This window comes from Apis mellifera, linkage group LG5 (genome assembly GCF_003254395.2).
Source record: "Apis mellifera strain DH4 linkage group LG5, Amel_HAv3.1, whole genome shotgun sequence".
Taxonomy (NCBI): Eukaryota; Metazoa; Arthropoda; class Insecta; order Hymenoptera; family Apidae; genus Apis; species Apis mellifera.
The window spans coordinates 8,452,541-8,477,418 of record NC_037642.1 but is presented as its reverse complement, the minus strand read 5'-3'; the positions used below and the strand labels follow the sequence as shown (position 1 = coordinate 8,477,418).

At 31.2% G+C, this 24,878-nt stretch overlaps 5 protein-coding genes across 11 annotated transcripts in view; 2 read left to right on the top strand and 3 right to left on the bottom strand.

Annotated features, from left to right (window-relative positions):
* The window catches only part of LOC414032 (tubulin polyglutamylase TTLL5), a 29,562-nt gene extending 9,269 nt beyond the window's left edge, over window positions 1-20,293 (bottom strand). For 3 of the 6 annotated variants that reach the window (XM_006564760.3, XM_397468.7, XM_006564757.3), the window contains exons 1-4: window positions 20,139-20,293; window positions 8,032-8,203; window positions 7,500-7,580; window positions 7,263-7,386 (exon numbers count right to left, since the gene is read on the bottom strand). In XM_006564760.3, the coding sequence (XP_006564823.1) occupies window positions 7,263-7,386; window positions 7,500-7,580; window positions 8,032-8,203; window positions 20,139-20,145 (384 nt within the window). In that variant the 5' untranslated portion in view covers window positions 20,146-20,293. Of the gene's footprint in view, window positions 1-1,271; window positions 1,406-7,262; window positions 7,387-7,499; window positions 7,581-8,031; window positions 8,204-16,459; window positions 17,075-18,490; window positions 18,686-20,138 lie in introns of those variants that run through there. The other 3 variants (XM_006564758.3, XM_006564759.3, XM_026440716.1) reach the window with 3 other exon arrangements.
* Window positions 1,334-7,235, top strand: LOC100578106. Of its 2 annotated transcripts, none has more exons than XM_003250484.4 (2): window positions 1,334-1,471; window positions 4,702-7,235. In XM_003250484.4, the coding sequence occupies exon 2, from the start codon at window positions 4,719-4,721 to the stop codon at window positions 6,459-6,461; it is 1,743 nt and encodes a 580-aa protein (XP_003250532.1). In that variant the 5' UTR covers window positions 1,334-1,471; window positions 4,702-4,718; the 3' UTR covers window positions 6,462-7,235. The 2 variants fall into 2 exon arrangements, with proteins under 2 accessions (XP_003250532.1, XP_006564825.1); XM_006564762.3 differs by lacking the exon at window positions 1,334-1,471 and adding an exon at window positions 4,106-4,208.
* LOC102654470 lies at window positions 9,476-12,608 on the top strand. Its single transcript, XM_026440717.1, has 3 exons — window positions 9,476-10,447; window positions 10,577-10,742; window positions 11,970-12,608. The coding sequence occupies exons 1-3, from the start codon at window positions 10,208-10,210 to the stop codon at window positions 12,374-12,376; spliced, it is 813 nt and encodes a 270-aa protein (XP_026296502.1). The 5' UTR covers window positions 9,476-10,207; the 3' UTR covers window positions 12,377-12,608.
* Window positions 20,294-20,588: 295 nt separating the features above from the next.
* LOC414033 (molybdopterin synthase catalytic subunit) lies at window positions 20,589-22,525 on the bottom strand. Its single transcript, XM_026440880.1, has 7 exons — window positions 22,433-22,525; window positions 22,015-22,318; window positions 21,361-21,604; window positions 21,193-21,278; window positions 20,881-21,125; window positions 20,735-20,788; window positions 20,589-20,660 (listed from the first exon to the last, which is right to left on the bottom strand). Exons 1-7 carry the CDS (start codon window positions 22,523-22,525, stop codon window positions 20,589-20,591), a joined length of 1,098 nt encoding a protein of 365 aa, XP_026296665.1.
* Window positions 22,380-22,996, bottom strand: LOC113218772 (molybdopterin synthase sulfur carrier subunit). Its single transcript, XM_026440718.1, has 2 exons — window positions 22,607-22,996; window positions 22,380-22,531 (listed from the first exon to the last, which is right to left on the bottom strand). The coding sequence occupies exons 1-2, from the start codon at window positions 22,866-22,868 to the stop codon at window positions 22,527-22,529; spliced, it is 267 nt and encodes an 88-aa protein (XP_026296503.1). The 5' UTR covers window positions 22,869-22,996; the 3' UTR covers window positions 22,380-22,526.
* Window positions 22,997-24,878: the final 1,882 nt, after the last annotated feature.

The window sequence follows — 24,878 nt, the reverse complement described above, 5'->3', positions numbered from 1 at the left end:
AAAAGAACTGCACGGGGGAAAAAAACTCTTTGTCGGTAGACGACAAAGAAGGAAGCAATTAAGGTTTCCTTAACTCAATTCCCTCGAAGAGTCTTAGAAAATTGCCAGTAGTACGAGTAAACGAAATTTGAAGGAGGGTGAACAGGGTGTTATGAACCGCAAAGAGAAGAACGTATTCGATCCCTTTGAGAATGTAAACAGACGAAAATAGAGTGGAAAGTTGGGAGGGACCTCGAGAGACCTCGCTCCACCAAATCCCGAAATAGTCGAATAATTCTCGAGATTTTGAGCCCTGCTATATCGAGAATGCCCTACAACTTCGATACGCCAAAAATATTTCAATGGCACCTGAGCTTTTACAGAGACGAGAATATCGAGCCAACGATTGTCCTCACATTCGCGAGACATCGTTGACCTCGTGCTTTCCATCTTTAAAATAAAATTTCGAGATAGTAGAGAAAGAGAGAGAAACGCGCTAAAACTTCAAAAGATCTGAAAGAAAACTTTGCGATATGTTTCGAGCACGAATGCGAATAATTAATCGTCTCGGCATAATTTATAGTACAGCGATTAAACAAACTTCGTCGATATACGCGTCTCTATCTTCGTTGCAACAAATTACGTTTCAAGGCACATGTGTTTCGGTTGACGAGCAATTGATCCGGATCGAACGATTATGAGACCGATCCTCTGGAACGTCGATGACACCGACACCGCGTGTAATACCTCGGGAGGAGGGTACGGGGCGAGATCGCCCGATGACCCGCAGCGCAGAGGCGAATGACTGGCAATTAACGCGCTTTCCAATCACCAATTATAAATCGCGACGAATTTGCCAACAATTGAAATGAATGTTACTTTAAAAAAAAAAAAAAAAAATTATTCGATATTACGAAATTATATATATTTCCTCGATTGTTTCATAATCGTGAAAAAGTACGAATAAATATTTTCTTTCGCGTTCCGTATCTTTGGCGTATATACGTAATATCGATATGAAGTTCGACACGATTTCATACCAACCGCGCAACGCGAAATTGTATTTCAAAAAAAGGACGAGGACGATAGAACAACGCGCTTTCCACCGGAAAATCGATATTTTTCACGATAAACGCGAAACGCATATACTCGCAAGCAGAGTACAACGCACGCCGCTGCGCGAGATATCCTGTAATCGTTATCCGGCCGATGTCGATAAATAAATAATGTAGCATATTTTAAGGCAACTATGAAACGACGAGGGACCGAGAGTTGGCGGCTCGACTACTTACTCAGGCCCAGAATGGATGGAGAAGTGTGTAGCATCGTGAGTGTAGTGGGCAAGCGAAAAGCCGGACGACGAGGTCGCGGGCCGAGCCGAGTCGAGAACCGAGTCCGCATCAGCCAGCAGACGCATGCGATTTCGTAGCGGCGGCAGTCTAGCACGAGCCGCCGCTCAGGAGACACCCGTAGGGGACTTGCTTGTTTCAAGGTAGGCACCTGACGCGATACCATTCTTTTCCTTTTCTCTCTCTCTCTTTTTCTCTCTCTTCTCTCTCTCTCTCTTTCTTTCTCTTTCTGGACTGTGATCAATCACTCGCCATTTCTTATTAACAACCGACCTAACTTCTCGATCTCTTTTTATTTTCGACTTAAAATTTCGTCGCAAAACAGAGCTTAATTTTTCACGAAGAATCGAGTACGAAGAGAAGAGATAAACAGGGAATTACGATCAATACTTTACGAGCTCGCAGTTATTCGCTTCTTTCATGAATTATAATATTTCGAGGGGCGATGAGGCATCGTGGCGTTATTCGATACTGTTGCGAAGAAGATATTCCGCTCTTTTACTCGTCCTCTTCCTTTATGATTTTTTTTTTACTACCGTTTATCTGGTTAAAACTACTTTTAATTCGGTTCGTTCGTATTGAAAGAATCGAGAGGAGAGTTAAAAGGTATTTGATGGTTTCGTGAAAGATATAATTAAAAGCGTGTTATATGATTAAAAGGGCAACCTATGCCAGAGATTTTGCGCTGCTTTTAGAAACGTATACGCAACTGTTGAACACTGAATTTGGATCGGTTGGGAATACGAAATGGGAAAAAGATTCGATCGAAATTTCAATTGAAAAATATTCACTTGAAATAAACGATCATTCTAATTTTTTTTTTTTTTTTTTTTTTTTGCTATAACGATTACTTACGAAGAAAAGCGTACGTTCTTTTAAAACGTACATGAGTTTATAGTTGAAAGTTTTGTTTGGATCTTGTTGATGCGGTGACACGTGGGTAACATACTCGACTACGCGTTACTCATTAGTTATTTGTGCAACACGTTGTTTAAATCGATTAAAAAAAATATTACATTGAATCAAGAAAACCAATGATCGAATATCATTAAGTATAAGTAAATTTCCAATTAGTTCAGTGATGTAGAAATGTGAACATTGAGTGTCAAGCCGTTTTAATACCGTTACTAGAAAGTAGCGTCGATTGCTCGCAAGTAGAATGAACGAAAAAAAAAATGGTCCAGTGAAAGTGTCGCAGCGGTATGTCAGATTCGGTCGTGTTTGCCTTTATGTAACCGAACGTGTGAACGACACACTGTATTTACATATTGTTCGGATTTCGATGTTAATCGCGTCATGTGCATCACGCGAATTTTTATCTGGTTGTCCGATTGGCGGCTTTTACGAAATTGATTTGAAACTTTGAGGATAATATTCGTATTACCCAAATATATGACTTACGACATAATAATAAAAAATAAAATATCGAAGAAACCGATTAGATTTCAATAATTCGATCTCAAGTATTATCCAATCAGAATGAATTGAATGCGATTTGCATATGTTTCTATTTGCATGAGTAATTATTTCCATGTAAAATCTAAGATATGTTTTTGCCGCGTGATTTGGTCTAGGTCAAACAATAGCTAAGTCTAGGTCAAGTTTAAGTACGATACAATTGTAATATTTACTTTTAATCTAAATCTAATATTTTTTAGTCAAGTTATATAATAGCGAATTTCTAGTCTTGTTTTTTTTCTTTCATTTATGATTTTTCGTAATTGTTTCCATTATAATATTTATTCTATAAATTTAACGTTTAATATATTTCTTCTGATTTCGTTTGTGCGTGAATACAGATAGCTATCTGTGACGACTCGCAAAATTGCATTACGGTACACGAGGCGTTAGTTAATTAACAAGAGGTCGCGTGAAACCTTGCTGCTCGCGGACCGTTCTCCAACGTTTTCGCAATTATAGCATGCATCGATGCCACCTTTCTGTCACTCTCGCAACAGGTCTTTGATAATTGCTTAGACGAACATCGTTTATGTACAGAATAGAAATCGATTGAAATAAAGATGTTAGTGTGATAATAGCAGAGAAAAATAATCGTATGAATGATGTATTACTATAGAAATCACTTTATCGACGATTTAATTCTACGATATTATTATCTTGTATGATGAATTAAAATTCGGAATCGAATTTGAATTAAATTAGTATTTCATCTTATCTATGCAATGTAAAAGAAAAGGCACTTTCAATAGAAGAATGATATATTAAATTATAATTTAATTAATTATATTGCCAAGAAATAACGATTAATTACATAAACAATGAATTAATATTCTTCCTAAATTAACAGAAAAAGCTGATGATGAAGTTTGAAAATAATCGATTTGTTCACATAATATATAATGATATATAAAAAAATATATTCGTATAAATTATAATATGGTGTAATATTTTTAGAACAAAGCACATTTTCTAATTTTCCTGATTGATATATTATTGTGATACATAAAATCGTGAAGGAGAGACAAATACATATCAAATTTTATTTAGTTAATTAAATATAAAATAGAATATTTATTTTTACTATTAAATTAAAATTTTATTTTTATTTTAGAATAAAAGAATCATTTATTTAAATGTTTTGATTATCTATTCTTTTTTCAAAACTAGAAAATTGTAAATTAAAATTATATATTCATTTGTTTGTTATCAAAAAAAAAAAAAATAGAAAATAGTAGTGTAAAAACATCTTTTATAATACAGATTTAAAATATTTAGATTTACCAAAAAAATAAAAAAATGATAATTTTTTGAATTTACAATGAACAATAGTCGAACAATGAGGAGAAAAAGCGTCGGCGCGTTCTGCCATGAAAGTTTGTGGGGATAGTAGCAACGATTTTTCGCTTCATAATTATACAGGAAAGTTGTTTATATAGAATGTTTTCTTCAGATGATTTTATCCTAATAATATGATCGTGATATTCATATTAAACTAGGAACTTGTAAAGTAAAAAAAACAATTATTATACTGTGATTCAAACATAGTTAACCTCAAAATTATAACATTGATCTTATATTACCTATCACACATACAATTAATATCTAGTATCTAAAAAAAATAATTTTTTATAATGTATATGAATATTTTTTTATAACTTTATAATTAAATCTATTTGAATATTTATGATTAAAATATTTCATAATACACAAGAAAAAAGTTAATAAATTTCATATATTAATTAATATATATTAAATTCTTTGTTTGCAAATTTCACTAATTCCAATAACTAGAAGTCAAATTTTAATATTGTATATATAATTAATAATATACAATTGTTCTTATTTAAAATATAAATATTGAAATAATTTTCATATTATTATATTATATTAAATAATGTATATAATATTATAGTGAATGAACAAGAGAAGATGCCTGGCCACCGTCAGCCTAATTCCCTAGAGGGGCTTAGTTTGGGACGTGTGTGTCAACAACTCGACGGGACGTGCCGAAGGCTGCAGGTGCTTTCACAAGAATCATCCGCTGCACAAGTATTGGCATATGCAAAGCAGACCATAAGACCATATTATATTAATGCCTTGCCAGCACGTTTAAGATCTCAAGTTATTGAAGAAACTTCAAAAATGTTATATGGACCTGCATCTGATGGATCAACTTTAATTTCTGGCCCAGCTCCTTTATATCTTTTAGCTCTTCTTCTTGGGCATGATATAAAGCAATTAAAAGTGAATCTTTGTTGTTATTATGGATGTAGTCATCAAACATCATTATTAAAACTGCTTGCATCAGAAGGAATTGGACTTGAATCTTTAGAATTGGCTCGTTCTGCTTTATTAAGATTAGATTGCAAATTATTAAGATGTGCACTTTTAAATATGAAAAATTTAATGAGTTTAACTCTTCGTAATATAGCCAGTGATGCAGTGCTTCAAGTGGTGGGAAAAGCCTGTCCAAAACTTGTGCATTTGGATGTAGCTTGTTCAAGACAAGTAACAGACATAGGATTGAAACAATTACTGTTACAAGTAGAACTTCGAGATAAAGTACCTCATACTGCTATGCAAGAGCCTACTAGTTGGTCTCGTTTAAAAACATTACTTTCAAAATTGAAAATGAAAAATTCTAAATCAGAAAAGAAGGAAAAACAAGGGGTATTATTAGAATACTATGAAAGCAGAAACTTTCTCTGTGACACACTTAGAGTACTTAATGTTGCTAATACTGGTGTTACCAGTGCAGGAGTACTTTTAGCTTTGGTACATGTTCCACGATTGGAATCTCTAGCAGAATATAGTCACATGGGAAGAGTAGTGGAAATAATGAATAAAGGACTTATTGGATTTAAAACTCCATTTAGTCTAACTCAAGCAAGAAGTAGCAGAACTACTCCAGTTCGTTTGGAACTTTTGGCACAGGCTTGTCCAAGAGTAGAAAAATTACACATTTCTGAGCCTCATCATCCTCCTGAAGCTTTGAGACTATTTCCCTATGTTACTTCCCTGAGTGTACACAGTATACCACCTCAAAGAGAATGGTTGGATGGTTTTTATGATTATCTTCGCACTAATGGTCACAATTTACGTGAACTTAATCTCAGAATAACTCAAAATGAAAATCCTATTCAAGTTGATTTGAAAGAAGTTCTTAGTAGTTGTTCTAATCTTAGAACATTTACTAATGATGGGTCAAACATAATTTGGACAGAAGGTGTTGATCCTCCTCCATTAAAATATTTGAAAAAAATTCAATTAGGACGTATAGTGAGTGCTGTTGCTATTACAAAACTTCTTTCATTAGCACCAGAATTAACAGCATTACATGTTCATAGTTGTTTTGATCTCACTAATGAACATTTGGAAAAATTATTGAGTGTATCAAACAAACATAGAAATCCAAGAAAGTCTGATAAATGTGAAAATAGTTTAGTACAAAATCTAACGTGTTTTTATATATATGAGGCCAGTAAAGTATCTGCAACTACTGTCCTTAACATGTTTACAAATTGTAAAAGACTGAAAAAGATTGGAAATTTGGCAAATTGGGGTTTAGATTGTGAAGGTGTAAGGATGTTAAGAACAACACTTACTCGCGCAAATTTAGATGTGGATTTATGTCCAGGAGCTCATTGGTTTTGTGGTAATTGTATTCAGTAACAGATTTTTAAAAAATTTACGATAAAATTAATTTTTTAAAAATTTTGTCCATGACACAATTGGCTGCTGTTTAAATCTGTTATACTTTAATAGACTGTAAAATTGTCAGTATTAAAAATAATTTTAATAAATATAAGACAATTTATATTTGAATAAATGGAAAGAAATGTTTATTATATAATTAAACGAATGTAAATTTAAATGCAACTCGTAACAGTAATTGGTCATCTTAGAATTTTTTTAAAAATACATTTTTGTTTTATTTACTGAACTTTGATTCGATTTTCTCGTATAATTATATATTTCGTTACATTACGATAACTACTAAAATAATATTCAATAATAACATATTAAATATTAAATAAAAAAAACTATATGTAGAAAACTATTTCATATTATATATAGTAACTTACATTACAGTAATATTATTAACAAATAAATCAAAATATATAATACGAAATATATACGATTTTTTATATCACAAAATATAATTGTTAAATTAAAAATTTAATTAAAGAAAATTATGCCAGTAAACAAGTGTCATGATAAAATATATAAAAAATGTATTTGTCTTAAATATAAGTTGTATCACTATTCTCACAACTTGTATATTAATGAGTACTTAAAAATAAAAAAAAAAAATAAAAAAATAAAAAAAATAAAAAAAAAAGAAAGAAAGAAAGAAAAAAACAAAAAATTAATTTCTGTTATAAACGAATGACTTGATTTTCTTAGTACATATGTACTGAAAATAAATAATTTTTTGAAAATAAATTTGAATTGTTTTTTTTTATAACTTACCTCTGTTAAGCCGTGTGATTGCAGCAAAAGATTAATAAGTTTAGTGTCCGTTTGAAAAATTTTATAGGTCATGTGCAATATTTTCGCGGGAGGTTCTTTCGGAGGAGTTGCTAATGCAGAACATCTAAGAAAACGGTAAAAAAAAAAGAAAATATTAAAGATTATACTCTGCAAGAAATATAATTATTGCATTGTATTTTGTATATTATATGTAAATCATAAAGGAATTAAACTTACTTGAAACGTAAAATAGACTTGTTCCCACTTGGTCCACTTAATAGCCATTCGTTGTTTTGTGGACTCGCGTCTTTCGTTGTGCTATAAAATATATTTTACAAACTATTGCATGTATAATTTAATTATTAATATAAGTATTTTAATTTAATTAGAATTAGATATTATTAATATAAATATTAAAATATTAAAAATATTATTAATAAAATTGATAAAAACTTCAAGTGACAGATACAATCTACATTATTCCTGTATTATTCTTGCAAAAATTTCTCTCTTAGAATATAGCGCCCTCGAATTTATCAGATGTCGGTAAAATAGAAATCGGATAATCTATTTTAGTATATTTAAAATCATTAAAGTTAAATCTAATTTTTTCTTGAATTATGATTAGTGAATTTTATTTTTTATATATTTATAATAAAAAATACGAAATAATTTCCAATTAAAAGTTTAATTAAAATATATGTCAAATTTTGACAAAAAGGAATATTATATTTTTTTAATAAAATATTTAAATTTTTAGCCGACTTACCTTTCTGTCGTTTCCAATTTGTGCGGCTTATGCACAAGAGGTTCCAAAGTCTCTTCACTGCTGTTCGATAATTGTGACATACCGGAAAGACTGGAAGACGACATTAGTTCTTTCGGTCGTTTTCCTTCCAGCTTTCTAGTAGAATTGGTTTTCATTTGAGACAACATAATATCTGTAATTTTCAAGTAAGAATTTATTTTACTTTCAATCGTAAATTCGAAATAAAATTTAATAAAATACATTTTTATCCATGTCAAGATAAATAATGTCAGTCTCATTAGCAATGGCGCGTAAAAAAATAACATATTAAGGAGAGAGTATTCGCGTAGTTTCTCATTGTTTCGTTTCGTGGGATTCACAAACATGTTATCGCGCGCATTGACAGAAACGTCAATAGATCGTGTGGGAACGAGCGAAAGCCAACGAGACAAACTTTTACGGCCACGTTAACTGACATTCAACAAACCGACAGAATGGATAAACGAATGAGTCGAACGGTTATTATATACACTATATAGATAATTTATTCATCTTATTTTACAAATATTATCAAATGTATAAATCCGTCGTATGAAATTTGCGTTAATTCTAACGCTATCATACGGAAGATTATTTTTTAAATAAATAAAGAATTACACTTATTATATTCGTTTGAAAGTTTAGTGCTTATAGACAGACAATCGATTTTCAAGATTCCTGCGTTACCATGCACTTTGCTCTTCTACCACTGGAATGTCAATGGGCAACAAATATAACCGCAATGTAGCCTGTACCTTGATTCTTGCCAGACTTGCTTACTTTATGTAGGTAATCAGATCAAGGTACACTATGAAAAAAAAATTAAAGACGAAATGATTCGAGTCTATTCGAGACATTGCAACTATTTGTCAAGTTATGCGGACGTTATATGTCATAATTATATCTCGAAAATAACGTGTCGGAAGATCGTCCTACGCTTTGAATAGCGTTGACATTCTATCTGTGAAATGTTCGAATGCCATCCCGATCAATTCGATCGATCTTTCTTCGAATGCGTTCATCGTTTTATAAATGAATTCGTTTCATTATTCAAAGAGCCGACTGCCTAGAGATGTTTCTTCGAATAACTCCCGCCTTTTCTTCTTGTATTTTTATCGAAGTGTAACGATACAAGATAAACGTTCAAAATTATTTTATTATGCTATTCGGATCTTGAGCGATCTCGAGTTTGCGAGACGTTGAACTCGTTTCAAAACCGGTTATAATGGTATCGAATAAAAAATGTAACATCCTATGAGAAAAAAAATTTAATCGATCTTGAAACTTATTTTACAATATTATTATTATTATTATTATTATATTGTATATCTTATAATGTATAACAGACTTTTTCTACCAATTTTATCATATATATATATATATATATATATATATATATATATATTATTTTTTTAAAAGTCCCTAACAATTGAACAGCATTGCAAGAAAAAAAAGTAATTAAAACGGATCTTTAAATAGAACGGAATATCATCAAAGACAAAATTCTCAGAGCATATGTTTCGTGTATTACATATGCACGACATGTGATCATTAAAACGCACGCACGTATACTCGAGGTTTCTTACCAAAAAAAAATTGGAATTTATCGCTTTATTACGGTATCCCTTGCCATTAACTGGAATGAAAAGCAGGTGACAGAGGCATGGTCGCTGCATGAGTCACTATCATGATTTTCGTGATCGGCGTGGTACGCATAACAACGAGGACGGAATTTTATTCCTTTTACGAGTTCGTTCGTTCGACAAAGATCATCTACATCGGATATAGATACATAAATATCACATTATAATTAATTTAAATTTCATCTCCAAAGATCTGTCTATCCATTGCCGCACGGCAAGTGGGAGAACGATAAAAAAGAAAATACGAAATTTGCAACGAGCCGCGCATTCGATAACCACAAAATATAATTTGTTGAGAACAAAACAAAAGCGACAGGACGTATCTGACAGATGTCAAAATTCCTAGTCTTTTTCATACGGCGTCTTAATGCGGTAACCTTCGCAAAAGAAAAAAAATTAGCAATAAACGATAATTATTGATCATCGTGCCCGGAGAAATTATTCACGACAGCCTATCGAGAGACAATGTGAGAGCACGCGCGCGTACCAATGCCAGAAATGGAAACGCAACGAGAATGGACGAGCTTGCAATTACTCGAGAGCCCATTAGGAAGCGTACCAGGATTGGTAACAAGTGCGACTCACAGACCGTGGTTCCGATATCGTTTCCGATCCCAAGAATCGTGTCCTTACCGGTGGAGATCATCTTCGAAATTTTCTCCTATCTCTCCTACAAGGACCTTTACGCCATCAGTCACGTGTCCCTGTTTTTCAACCGGCTCGCATATGATCCATTTTTATGGCGAACTTACGAGGTATATATACATATATATATGTATCAATATCGATTAGAATCGTCAACCGATTTAAGAAGAAAAGAAGAGGAAAAAGATTACATGTTAAAAATTTTCATTATTCACTCAAATTTGTGTACATATTCCCAGGTGACGAACAACGAACAAGATACAGCTGAGGTGATTAAGGAGCTGAAGAGGATGCCGCTGCTGAAGAAGTTCAGTATAAGTGTCAGAGCGGATTGCGACGAGATCTTGCGGCAGATCTCGCTGACGAACAAAAAATTAGAAGAACTCCACGTTTCTAATTGCACAGGTTTTATATTCTCTCTATCTCATCGTCAGCTTCTTTCTTTTTTTCCCTCTCTTTCCTTTAATTAAGTTTTTCCTCGTCTCTCGACCTCACGCGGACCTGTATCGACAAAGTTGAGAGGAGTGATGCGGAGGACTCGCTTTGGCTTGGGTTCAAAAAACTCTGCCCGGCTGAAATCTTTTTATATTCTCCTTTTCTTTCTTTTTTTTCTTTTTCCCTCTTCCTATATATCCAAATATACCGAGTTCGTCATTATGAAAATCGGGAAAAAATACGGTCGAAAAATGGAATAAAAATGGAGAAAGAGAGAATAGTTTGGCTACGTGTCAAGCAAAAAAAGAAAAAGAAAAAAAAAGAGAGAGAACGCGCCTCTGTAGTTACTATTTCCTAATGGCGCATTCCAGCCTTCTTTTGCCGCGTTCCTCACTGCAAAGTAAGCTTTTAGACATCTCCTCTCCTCCCTTTGTCGTCCATTTCGTTGCCCCTTTTTATCTTCTTCCTTGGTCGGGCGACGATGACTATCACGCAGTCACACGAGGGGGTGGAAAATTTCGATCGATTCGCGGGGCGTTCGCGTATGATTCACGTCGGGATAGAATGTGCGCTGTTTGACCTGGCAACCGTGTTTACCGCGGCTTTGACGTAATTAGTATTCCAAACACGTTTCATTGAATTCGTCTGCAGTGCGGGAGAGGGAAAAAAAAAAAAAGAAAAAGAAAAAAAAAAGATGAGCTCGGAAGATATATATATATATATACCGTTCGAATAAATCGCACGTTTTACACTTCTCTTCCGCGTTAAGCTTCCCTTCACCATTCGAATAATCGATTCAATTATTAACCAAGATACATGCGAATTCCTCTCACGCGGTGGGGAATGCAATCCATGTTTTTCATAATCAGTTTCTCTTTTAACATTCCACGCCGTCGTTCCGTCGGTTTAATCGATTCCGCGACGATAAATTTCTAAGCAACAACATTTATCCGCCGAGGATACCACCGTTCACCGGTGTTTGCATGCTATTTCAATGGCTAACGAAGTGGGGCGCGAAACACAACGCGTACAATTTTGCATACATCTACATACGTGCGTACATTTTATTCATTAAGAGAAAATTAACAGGGAAAAAAGAAAGAGAGAAAGAAAAATACACGGCGTATTTAAACGGAAGAATTATGCGTAAGTATATATACAATCGGGGAATCCTATCATGAAAACTTTCTCCCGCAGGTTCCACGTCGAAATTGTATCTACGCTCGGGCTACCTGATCCGCATACTGGAGAGGTGCCGTAATTTGCACACGATCAATATACTGGGGAGCAGATTCCGCGGCCGGAAGTTCTATCGGCTGTTGGGCGACATAGGGCCACGTCTGAGATCCGTCTACGCCCCGGCCACGAAATCGCAGTTCTGCACGTTCATCAAGTACGCGAGGCAGATCAGCGAGACAGATCGGGAGACGATCTGCTCGATGTATATAGGAGTGAAAAGTTGGGCGCCCTTGTACTACTTTGTCACGAAACGGGCAGATCGGGTTTGCACGGCCCTGATCAGCTACCTCCACAACGACATCCTGCTGATCGATGCGAATCGATCGATCCATAAACTTTCCATCACCGATAGAAGGAACACTTAATCGAGAGAGGTCTTGAGAGAAGCTGAATCTCTTTTCTCCTTATACCACGCTTCGAAATATCGTTCGAGAAGAATAAAGAAGCGACGCGAGGAACGATGAGAAGAATACCATGAAGACGAGAGGAGAATATTCGCGTTTCACGATATTCCTTCCAGAATGTATATGTAATCATGCCGTTGTATTGTACAAATACATGTATATATATATATATATGTATATATATACAAGTGTATTTGGTTACTTGAAAAGATTTTTTCTTTTTTTCTCTCTATCTTGATCGCCCTACAACAATCTAGGCTCAGAGTGCAATCTAGAGGCGATCTATGTGGGTCGATCCGCGTGCAAATGCCAGCCGACGCGAGGGGTGGTAAGCTTCCGTGAGCTTTAAACGATAGATCAAATGGAAAGCTTGGAGCGAGGTTAATACGAGGTTAATGAGTTCTGAATGACGGGCCAGACGTTTTGTCAAACGTTTATTCGACTAATTATAATGTAAGTGAAAATTAGAGAGAAGAAAGAAAATTATATATGCATGAGAGAAAGAGAGAGAGAAAAAGTTCGTCGCCAATAATTCCCAAGGGTAAATTTATCTCTCGAAAAGAAGAGGAAGAAGAGGAGGAGGAAGAAGAAAAACATTATTCACGCTTGTTCAAACTGATCACTAACTGATTGGATATATTCAATTAAGTGAATTGTTAACGATACGGGGAAAAATCCCCGATTAATGGATATTGTTAGTCTCCATTTTCGACAGATAATTAAAATCAAACTTTCTCTCAAATTGTCGCGAGATCCACAGCACGCGATCCACCACGCGCGGGGAACGTCGTGTCGATCGATATCCATTACGCAAACGGTATAACAAGTTCCGGTTAAAATGTTAGGGATCTTGGTTCGTCGACCCGTTACTTCCTGTTCCATAATCATTTGCATAGAGCACTACTAACATATACCCGTTAATGGTCACGGTTTATCGGGCGGGTGTTGGCGGGATCCACAATAATATTTTACGGGTAATTTGCGGAAGTTCCGTCTACGTCTACGCGAGGCAAGTCGCGAAACGTAGTAGAATTTCTGAAGATAGCAATTTCTTAAACGGTAGACTTCCGTTTGTTAACGGCCATCGCTCTATATAACAAAATATATTATCGCGTATTATATAATCGAGCTGTGAGAACGATTAGCAATTAAATATCGCAGATCTTTCCTTTTTTTCTCTCTCTCTCTCTCTCCTTCTCTTCTTTGACGTTACAACACGGTTAATTATCGGTTTAAACTTAAGCAAGAAAATTATCGAAGTCGGTTTGACATTTTCGTTCAAACAAAAATTTTTATATTACGAAATGGAATATACATATTTAATTTTCATGCAAATTTTATTACCTTGTTACCATACTTTTATTACCTTATTATATGCCTTATCTTGTTATCTTGCACAATAAGCGCATGTTTCGTCATTAAAAAAAAACACATTGGATCATCATAGAGAGCGGTATATACATACATATACATATATATATATAACGATTGGTTAGCCAACTGCGGTTACTCTTAACCCGCAGTGGTAACTTCCCTCATGATTTGAAGAGAAGAGAGAGAGAGAGAGAGAGACGTATCGATTGGACTGGTTTTTGATTTGCACGCGGCAACACTCGAATGGCATACGTATTGTTCGCACAACGGAGGAGGCGCGTTATTAGGAAGTGGTTTCGTTCGTTGAAACGCGTACGTACTTTCTTTTTCCCTTTTCTTCGCCTCGTTCACGCAACCGTACACACATGAAAATCGTTAACGAGCGGCGATTTATTATGAGAAACTTTACATAAGCCACATGTGACACGCGGAATTCTTCATTTGCACAAGAAGAATTCTTCGCTGCATAAAGAATATTAAAACTTTACTTCCACGTATTGATTAGTCATTGAAACCCGTCATTTTCATATTTATGAAGTGATAAAATAAACGATGAAAGTTTAAAATGATCAATACGTAACGCGATTTTTTTTTTTTTTAATTCGACCGGTGCCACGAATAATTATTAAACACGATTAATCACTTTTTCCGCGTGATTTTTCGAACACGAGATACAAAATTCCATCCAGATGTGAAATCGAATCGTATTCTATTTCTTTAAAGATAAATTTCGTACTTTAGAACTTGTTTATAAAACACTTGTTGTATAGATATTTATATCCTTGAATTTATTTACCGTGCCATTATTTCTTTAAAAATGGATCGTAGGGCATATATTTATCTAAACTTCTTTTTTTATTTTAAAATACACGTAGCACTTATACCCAGATTTCGCCCGACCTTTAAACCTAGCATTTACCCTCATAGCCTTACACGTGTTTGTTACATCCTTGAAATCCCTACTAATTTACTATGCTCGATAACTTCTTGTAATACCTAGCGTGTTCCGAACGAAACAACAAGCGTGTACGCCTTTCTAATACGTGCATCGTCTATTAATCCGACGGTCTTTTTTTTTTCTTCTTCTTCTTCTTTTTTTTCATTCGAAGGTTCTCATGGTCCAATAAATTCGGATCGGATCCAAGATCTATCTTTCAGGATAAAGTAAATAAGAGAGGAAGTGTAGGTCAAGCGTGATGCACCTTCAACTTTCGGATCGATGGAGTCATGACCTAAAAATTTACCCTCCCAAAGGAAAATGGGGGTAACGCGTGTTTAAATGTTGGACGAATTGCGCAATTAGCGAGCAACGAGCTTGCAATTAAGTTGCGAGGAGGTGCGAGACGTGCTTCTCTCGGTAATGACGCGATAACACAGAGGGTAGACTCCTGGTATTCTTGAATGTACGAGTCAAGAACGAAGGTGGAAAGAAATGTACTTTCTTAAGAGAAGAGAAGATCGTCTATTTTTCGATCTACTGTATCTCCGATCCCTATTGGTCAATCGTTGAAAGATAGTTGGATAAAAATATAGGAAGAGATTCCTAAATTAGAAAACGATTCTTATATCTGAGAATAATTAATAATATGTTTCAATTGATTAGATTCGATGAATGACCGATTCTTGATATATTTTCTTATCTTTCCAAATTTTTGCCATATCGCTTATCCAATTCTGAAGCAGCTTGCACGCTATCAATAATATTATCAATACTTATATATATATATATATTTATCGAAGTATCATACGTTTGAGTTTGCATAGGAACATTGATAATTGATATTGTCAATTTGATCAATTTTACGTTACATCAGAGAAATTGAATTTTGATTGAAATTAAACGAGTCGAAGAAGATTGATTTGTTTTTATAGCGTGCAACGAAATTCTAATGTGATGGATTCTTTTTTTCATAATTCGAAACGCAACGGAATTAGTTAGTTTTATTGAATTGAAAAGGAAAAAAAAAAAAAGAAAAAAACAAACAAACAAACGATAAAAAATTTTCTTTGAATTATACAAAAGGAAATTACAGTGAAGGCAATCGAGTGTGTTACGCCAGTAAGTAATAATTCTTTGAAATGGAATCTTCATTGAGTAGATGTAATTACATCTAAAATGGTAGGATGGATTAACCGCGGATGGGCAACGTTTGATCCTGGCTACGAGGTGTTTGCGGGAAGAAATATTAATCAAATCATTGAATTGTCGCTGTTGTTAACCATTAAATCGCCGTTTTTATGAGCTAATCAATCAGATCGGGTCGGATTCTTTAAAGGCAACCAGCCGAGCGGAACGATCGTTCCACGAATTGCAAAGATCGAAGATTGGTAATCATTTCCGGCACGATATGCCTTTACAAAAATTCCAACGATTCTCAATTAGGTAGGATAGGCTCTAAAGAGTTTCAATCTAGCCTGCTGTGATAATTTCGAACATCTATTAAATGAATCATCGATTTCCTATGCTTCGGTTTAAACAGAGTCGCGATCGAACGCTTTGATATCTTTTTATCGAAATTAGTAGCGGCTAGTAATTAACATTTTTTTTGCTTTCTTCGAGTAATTATTCTTCTTCGATCGAGTTTATACGATATATATATACGAAGAAAGAAGAAAAAAGAAAATAACTATTAGCTATTAATTAGAAAAGATTTACAATTTAATACTTACAGAAATCTTATTCACTTCACTCAAATACGATTGTTATTCAGAAAAAGAAAAAAAAAAAAGAAAATACGAATTTCTTTCTATATTCATCTATGTAAACCACTTCGATATAAACCGATCATCCAATCCACGAAGCAAGAAAATCGAGAAAAGAAAACGCTTATATACGTTGATCAGTTCCTTTCACGACGACGTCGAACAACACACTATCGATCACACGCGAAATCAGGCGAATCACGATCGCGAGAAGGAATAGGCGGCCGTTTTCGAGCTTACGGGTTATCTATGCAAATGTTGTGCATCCTGATCGCGGCCAATGATCACGATAGGTCGCGAGATATAGACATGATCCACCCACTCATTCATGGGACCGCCAACAGGTTATTTCCGATAGCTCAGGTAACAAAGTGCTCTGCGGGCTAGGAATCGTGTAAACGGCCTTTAACCGGCCGTGTCCTCTCCATTTGGCCATCGACTGGCCCGGAAGTAACAAACGGTACATCGTTTCGTTACATCATCGATCCAGAAGACATCGGTGAAACTATGCTTCTCGCGGTGGACAATTAATATCGTTTCAATTCATTGATCATTATCGAGTCTTTTATTTTTTTTTCTTTTTATTAATGCTTGATGCGATTTATAAATTTATGTAAATGTAACAAATTTTAATTTTTAATTATATAACATGAATCCTAATAAGAAAAAAATAAGAGTTGCAAGCAGTGCAAATCTTACGTTTAATCTCTGACCGACATCTGTAAAAATAAAACCGTGATATTTTGCTACCATATCTTTTGTACCTTTTCAGGTAGTTGAATTTAGGTAGCATTTAAAGATAACTACAAGTTGGAATTTGGCGATTTCGAAAGACTTTCTCTTGAAATTGAAAAGAATGTAATTATTCTCGAACAAGCTCTAATTGTTTTTAAATTGCTTTAAATTCTCTTCTTGTATCTATGTAATAGTAATTGAAACGATGCTCAAGAATATATAATATAATATGTATATTCAGAATTTCAGAATATAGATAGTTAAAAACTTGTTTGTATATACTAAAGAGAATTGTTATGATGTTTTTTCAAGTAAAATGTTTTACATTTTTTATAGTGAAGGGTGACACTTGTTTTTTAAAATTTGTCAACTCGTGGAACTGTACTAAGATAATAAACACGTAACAAAGTCATGTATGTAACATCATTTTTCATGATAAGATGAACATTTGAGATTGTTTCATCATATATTTCATTGAGTGGCCATGATATGCATATAATCATATATATATATTATATAATTTTCTATATCATAACATATATAGTTTTCTTTTCTTTCTTATAATCAAAATAATGATAATGATCATGATAAAAATTATATATATCACATATAGGCACTATATTCTAAAAAATTATCATATATACATTTTGAAAGATAATAATCTCGGAAATAACTTTCTTTTCATTATCCTTCTGAGTCATATCTAGTTACAAGACTGAAACAAGTCGCGTGGAAATCAAAGAAAGAGTAAATCAGCCAACCGTCAAAAGAAAAAACAAAAGTGTAACTTCTCCAAGTATTACAATTTCTTATTTAACCCCAATATCTTGTTTAATCGTTCCGTAAATATTAAATTTCTATTTAATTCTTTCAGAGAATATATTCTATTCTTAACAACGTTATTGAAATTCTGTTTATATAAAGTTAAATGAAACGTATTACGCCACTTATAAAATAAATATTATGTTTTCTTGCGTATCGTGATTAAAAGAAATCATATTCCTTATTTTTTCTATACAATATTTGTATAAACGAAAAATTGCACAGTACTATATACGTTACTTCGTACGATATTGTGTGTTGAAATCCACTTAAATTGCATTGTTTTGTTCCAATAAGTACCTACTTTTAGAGAAAATTATGTGCGCGTTAACATTCTAAATGTAATTGCACGCGCATAGCGTAGAATATGTATGTGTACAGTTTCGAAATTTATGGTAATTTATGGGAAATTTATGAAAAGATCAATCTAAGGAATTTTACCTGTGAAAGAAAGCTTCCTTACAAATTTAAGGTAGAAGCAAACGAGGTCTCCAATCGCCTCGGGACATTTACTTTTGTCACTTGAAGAAGTCTTGAGATAAAAATTGCAGTAACGTACATCAAAGAATCGGAAATTTTCCGGGGATTCCCATCTCCATAGATAAATTATTTAAAAAACGGCAAATTTTATCGAGTCTGAAAAAATTATTGAATCTATGAAAATGATTTAAAAACTTATATTTATATATATAAAAAAAGAAAAAAAAAAAAATAAAATGATCCGCGCAAAATAATTTCCATCAAGATACACAGTACAACAAATCGAAATCTTGTTGCGCAAACAATTGTTTTCGCCACGTTTCGTTTCAATTAAAATCGTTTAACCGCACAGCAGATTAGTCTGTCTTTTAACAGTGAATCTTCGCGAACAATTCAGTATCGGACGACTAACATTCGATTCCCATCGATTGTTGTTTTAATCGGTTTCAATGTACGAAAAAAGTTCTGCAAAAAAGATTTCCCTTATGGCGAATCTCAAATAGGTTCGATTAAATTTCTTGAGAAATAAAGAAAGAAAAAACAAGATATTAAAACATAATAATATATAATACATTAATTCGTTAAAACTAAGTTTTTACGTTTCCGAATTCTTTCCGTCCCGATTACGCTCTCGACACAATTTTCTCTTTTCAACTATTGCATGCTAAATCAAGATACAAATCTTATACACTTCTATGTATCTACATTATCCACAAACACTTTTATAATTATATTGTAAGAAAGAATACGGTTACTACGATAAATTTTAAAAAAGTCGTAATTATAGAATAATTTATTGAATATTATATATATTATATTATAGAATAATTATATTATATAATAATTATTTATTTAATTTGCATATATAAAATATATAAAAAATTCAAACCGATTAAATTACTTAAATACTTCGAAGAAACGGATACTTTTTTTTAATATTTAGATTTAGTAAATAAATTTGATTTATCATTTCCATTCACTAATTTCTATTTTATTAAAACATTTAAAGAAGTATACATCTTGTTTTAAAAATCTAATTATTTAAAATTGTTTGTTTCATAAGTAAGTATTCTCTCTTTGATTAATATTATTACTATAGCTAAATTTACGTTAGAAATGTTTTATTTCGATAACACTTAAGAAAACTGTTAGAAGAAACCATGTGCCAGAACAAAAATAGATTGTGTAAGATGTAAAAATAAATGATATTTTCCGACAGAAAAAATAAAGAAGCGGATGACATTTAGACAAGTTTCATCGATTATTGTAAAGTGAAAAAATTATTCCGTAATCCGAAAATCTCCAAGATGGCCAAAAATCAAAAAATTCATTGAAAAGTAAAAATGCTTATTCTACATTCAAATTGTAATTTGTTCGGTTTAACACCATCGATCAATGTGACAATATATAATAATAAAAAATGAAAAAAATGATATGTCAAAACAAATAGAAATAGACAAAAACAAAAAATATAGAACCAACTAATGGTCCATAAACTCAGCTGAGAGGAAAAAGGATGCTTGTCACCCTGGCAGACGACGTGCTAGCCGCGTGTTCAACAAATATAATAAAATACATGTATTTTAAAAAATTGTATGATGATACTCACTTAGCATTCAAAAATACAGCAATATTTTTATGAACTTTTGAATGAATAACACATTACTATTAATAATTTAGTTCAAATATCGGAATAAAGAGAAAACTTCGACAAAGCGCAGCCATACCGTATGGCAGCACGACGAAGACTGCCTCTATTAACCGAAACACGAACTAATGTAAGTACATATCCAAACAAAAGTTTCTATCTAATTGACAAAAACTTAACCTCATCTTTTGATATGCCTGTACTTTTATGCGCCACACATAGAATTTATAATCATTGATGATTTAATTGCGATATAAATTATGATTTAACATTTATTAATTATTATTAATCATTCTTTATAGTAATAGAAATTAAATTATAAATTTTGCTTATATATAAAGTACATTGTTTATTTTAAAAATATAATTATATGCAAATAAATAGTTGATATTATACAATTTTTATAAATCATTATTTTGCTCTTTTGGCATATTTATCTTCTAATTCATGCAATTTTGAATCAAGTTCTGCCATGGAATATGTCTGAAATTATTTTATAGTAATTTTTGTGAAAAATTATGCAATTTGAAAGATAATATAAACAATATAATATTTACCCTTTTTCTAATTGGTTTAAATGTTCCTTTAAGATTATTCATATCTTCTGCTTTCTATAATTGATTGAAGATAAAAAATTATTATTATTACATTATTTTATTATTATATATTTCTAGAATTTAATAATATCTAATTAAAATTTTACCCAAAGATTCTTATATTCAGGAGATATGCCTTCTAAATATAATATTCTATCTTCAATATTTTTAAGCCTTTCATAAACATCTTTGGGAACAGGTCGATTTATTCCAAGAATTTTTTCAGTAGTTGAAATTCTTTCATCTAATACCGATGAATAATTATTTGTTTGATTTGCTCCCGACATTGTAACTTTATGTAAAACATGTTGATCTACCGTTTGCGGTCCCCATGTATTAAGTACTCTATGCACTAAAAACATTTTAAATTTAAAAATTATATTATTAATTGATGCAAATACAAATATTGTTTTAATTACCTTTTACATGACTTTTTGAATCTTTTCTTCTAATAAGAATGGCATCAACTCTTGCACAAGAATCTTCATTCTCATCATTTTGATCTCTAAAATATAATAAGATTAAATTACAATATTATGAAGCATTTAATATTATATTCTTTTGTGAATATTTTATAACTAATTAACCTGTGACAACAAAATTCTTGTACATTCACAATATTTACTTGTTGACGTTTTCGTTCAATAAAAGCTGATATTCTATGATTTAATTCATTCGACGAAGCGCGAATTTGAACAAGATTTGGATCAATTATTATTTTAGATTCTTCTTTTTCTTCTTCTTCTTCACTATCATATTCTACTGTTGTCTCTATTACTTCATTTGTTATTGCAATATTTTCTGATTCTTCAAAATCAATTGCATTATGAACTGTACAAAACAATACTTAATGAATAAATATATATATAATATTTTTGAATATATATTAGAATATTCAATTTTTTGATATAATTAAAAAATAACAATATATAACAATATATTTATATAACAATATAAATAAAAATCACAAATTAGGTAAATATAATTGTAAAATTACAAACTATAATTAATAATTTATTAATATTTTAATATATCTAATATAAATCTTATTTTCAAATCTTCTACAAATTTTAACAATTTTGCAATATATATAACATAATTGCAATATATATAACATAATTTATATAAATTTTATACAATTTAATAAATTTATTTAAAATTTTAAAAAATTTTACAGAATTTTTTTATTTCTTATCTTAAAATGTTTTTTAAAAACATTATAACATAAAAATATTATTTACTATTTGACCAGGCACATTCTTTGTTTTCTTTCCATTGCATTTCTTGTGTATCGTATATTTCTTTTTTCCAAATTGGAACAGATGACTTTAATGCATTAATAGCATATTCAACAGCTTTTAATGATTCTTCTCTATGAGGAGATGAAATTGCAATTACTACACTTGCTTTAGATACTGGTACTTCTCCTAAACGGTGATATATAGCAATATGATGAACATTCCATTGAGAACGAATTTTTGAACATATATTATTCATTTCTTTTAATGCCATTGGTTCATATGCTTCGTATTCTAATTTTAAAACCTGAAAAACATATATATGAGTGATATATCTCTAGATTTATAAATAAAAATTTAAATAGATAAATACCCTTTTATTATCAAAATTATCACGAGTAATACCAATAAAATTTGATACAGCTCCACAATTAGATGCAGTTACTAAATCAATTATATATCCAATATTTAACTCTTCTTGTTGCAATTTCACGATATCTTTTGTAGTACCCATTCTAACCTAAAAATATTTAGGTTATATTTTTTTTACACTAATTATTAATATTAATTCATATAACATATGGCAAAGTCAAACCTCCACTAAGTGGTGGAATAACAGCAATTTCGTCTTTTTGCGAAAGTATTAATGTGCTATTTAAGGGAACAAATTCTTCGTTCACTGCTAGGATTAAAGTATCACGAATATTTTCTAAATTAAAATGAGTTATTATTTTATCTACCAAATCAGTATATGATAATTTTTGTGGAACAACAATATACCATTCTTTTTTCCCTGTTATTTCTCTTGCTTTAGCGAAAAATAAAACTTTAACTTGTATTTCAACACTGTTATCCATTATGAAGTATAAGCATAGAATAACAATGTAAATTTATAAAATACTTTAATATCATAAGATGTATAATTATAAAGATATCAAATCATATTACGTAATATGTAATTAATCCAAAGATAATACACGTATTATTTAAAACTTAGAAGAAGGTTATGTTTTCATTAAATTACTTTCTAGTCAAATTAATGTCTATGAATATAATATAAAAGATGTATTAAAAAATATTAAGTCTAAAATTAATAAAAAAAATCAAAAATATAAATAAACAAATATAATTTGTTATTAAAATTAAATATTTTAATATTTTTTATAATAAAATTATGAATCTGAATATGGTGTAAGCATGCGATATGCAATTTAAGCTATTAACTTTTAAGCGGTAGAATACAAAATAATTGAGTACGTAATTATAATTAAAATAAAAACATTTTGGATTTGAATTATCATTTATTTATATAAAAAATGATAACAATTATAAATATTTTTTGTTTATATATATATTATACAGTTTCCAAAATATTTAATATAGAATGGAAATATTCTATAGATCGACTTGAAGTACCTTGTATGATATTAAGGTCAAGTGAGAAATGAGGTCAACGTAGCAAGGAATCATACTATTCTGCTTGTATAATATTCTATTCACGAAAATATATAATATATTTTTTAAAATATATTTCATTTACATTTAAAAGGTATGATTTATAATTATTTATTTTATTGGATATTTTGCAAAAATTTTACTTATATAAATATAATTCGTGTCATTTTTAAACTTTAAAGTTTGAAACATAGAAATCTAATCTTATAGATATTGTGAATTAGAAATTTTATAAGACGCACAAGCTATTGTTTTAAAGTAATATGTTAACAGCAATATGTTGATGTGTCAGTAAGTAATGGCCTTGGATAAACATTTAAATGTATGCATCGTGCGTATAGTACAATGTGCGCTCACGCTTAAGTATAGATGGATAGCCTGTTAACCCGAAGTTTAGAAAAGTGCAGGGATCTAATTTGTTCACTCGAATTGCTGTCAAACAAAAACAATATAAAAAAGAATATTCCTGTAGCATTTAATTAATTCTCCTAAGAATTATTTAAATATCATAATCAAGAATCACATAACATATTAAACCGGTTGACAATAATTATATATATTTTATATATATATATATATATATATATATATATATATATATTATATATATATATATATATATATATATATAATATTTTAAAGATGCTATCTCATCCAAATACTAAATTGTGATTCAATAACATAAAAAAATTCTAAGATATTAAGTAAACATTAAAAACTTAAATTTTTAGTTAATTTTTGTCTAAAAAAAAATATTAATTAAAATTCCCTAAAATTTTCTATTGTAAATTTTTTTACTTATAAATTTTCATTACTTATGTTTTTTTCTATTATTTAACATTTAGTAAATAATTATATTCAAAAAAATTAATCAAATTTGAATATTGTATACAACTATTTTAATATATCTCTTAAATAGAAGTTTAAACGAATCAGTAACGAAATAGAATATGTGTATGAGAGAGAAGTGCAATTGAATGAAGTTATTTGATGACTGTATACTGACTAATGGTACTAGTTTTATTGCTTAAAAAATTTATGACATATATAATCGGATCAGAGAATAGTATAAGTGCCATACATATGAGCAACAACTAATATATTCGCGCCTTTAGTTCAAATAAATAGTGCAGTACGAATAGTCGTACAGAAAGTATCATGAGATATATTAATTTGTTTGTAGAAGTGAGATAAAGATTCTGAAATGCCATATCCACACGTGTTTAAATCTAGTTATTAGAATTATTAAGTGAAATATATATAATATTACTCAAAAATCACTAAATCGTTTAAAAACAACGTTTTAGAAAGAAGAACAACACGATTCGCGAATTGTCGCTCTTGTCGTCTCAACGATGAGCTGCATTCACTAGTAACAGCATTGCGACACACGACTGTGACAGAAAGCTTCT